Below are 693 nucleotides of genomic sequence, written 5' to 3' on the forward strand. Positions count from 1 at the left end.
CCGCCGCCCTGGGCAGCGGGGCCCCGGGGGCAGGGGGCCCGGGGGAGCGCGGGCGGCCCTCGGAACCCAGCACGCCTCCCGAGGAGGCCAGGGAGGTGAAGAGGAGAGGTCTCCATCGCTCCCAGTCGGACATCAGCTCTCGCTACTCCAGGTCCTTCTCCGAGTTTGACACGTTTTTCAAGTACTGCGGCCTGGAGCAGGAGGTGATCGAGGACCTCGGGAGAGAGAACTTCTCCGTGGTGTCCGACAACGTCTCCTTCAAGATCCGCAGCATCAGCGTGGCCACGTCCGAGAGCGACTTCACGAGGCACAGCGGGGATGAGGGGCTGCTGGAGGACGAGCTCACCGAGCAGGTCCCGAGCAGCACCTCCGTGATCGAGCGCAACGCTCGGATAATCAAGTGGCTGTACACGTGTAAGAAGGCCAAGGAGACGAACAAGGTGATCCAGGAACTGGCATGATGGCTTCTTTCGGCGTGCATTGCAGCCTGGTGGACTCAAGGTGTGTGCAAAGCCTCGCCCTCTCGATTCGTGTGTTGCTCTTTCCTCTTTGGCGAGCGGTTGGCTTCTCGTAGTTTATTTTAGTCTTTTCATGAAGGGCTGAAGGAAAATTTATTTTGTATACTACATGTTCCAGTGTGGTCTTTATGCAAAGCAGAAATCCCTGTTGTTACAAAGACCAGAAGACAAACAA

At 57.7% G+C, this 693-nt stretch overlaps 1 protein-coding gene across 1 annotated transcript in view; it reads left to right on the top strand.

Moving 5' to 3' along the window:
* The window catches only part of FAM110C (family with sequence similarity 110, member C), a 1,063-nt gene extending 602 nt beyond the window's left edge, over window positions 1-461 (top strand). The window contains exon 3 of the mRNA XM_010566759.1: window positions 17-461. Within this exon, the coding sequence (XP_010565061.1) occupies window positions 17-461 (445 nt within the window). The remainder of the gene's footprint in view (window positions 1-16) is intronic.
* Window positions 462-693: the final 232 nt, after the last annotated feature.

This window comes from Haliaeetus leucocephalus, unplaced genomic scaffold, assembly GCF_000737465.1.
Source record: "Haliaeetus leucocephalus isolate CR32 unplaced genomic scaffold, Haliaeetus_leucocephalus-4.0 Scaffold217, whole genome shotgun sequence".
Lineage (NCBI taxonomy): Eukaryota > Metazoa > Chordata > Aves > Accipitriformes > Accipitridae > Haliaeetus > Haliaeetus leucocephalus.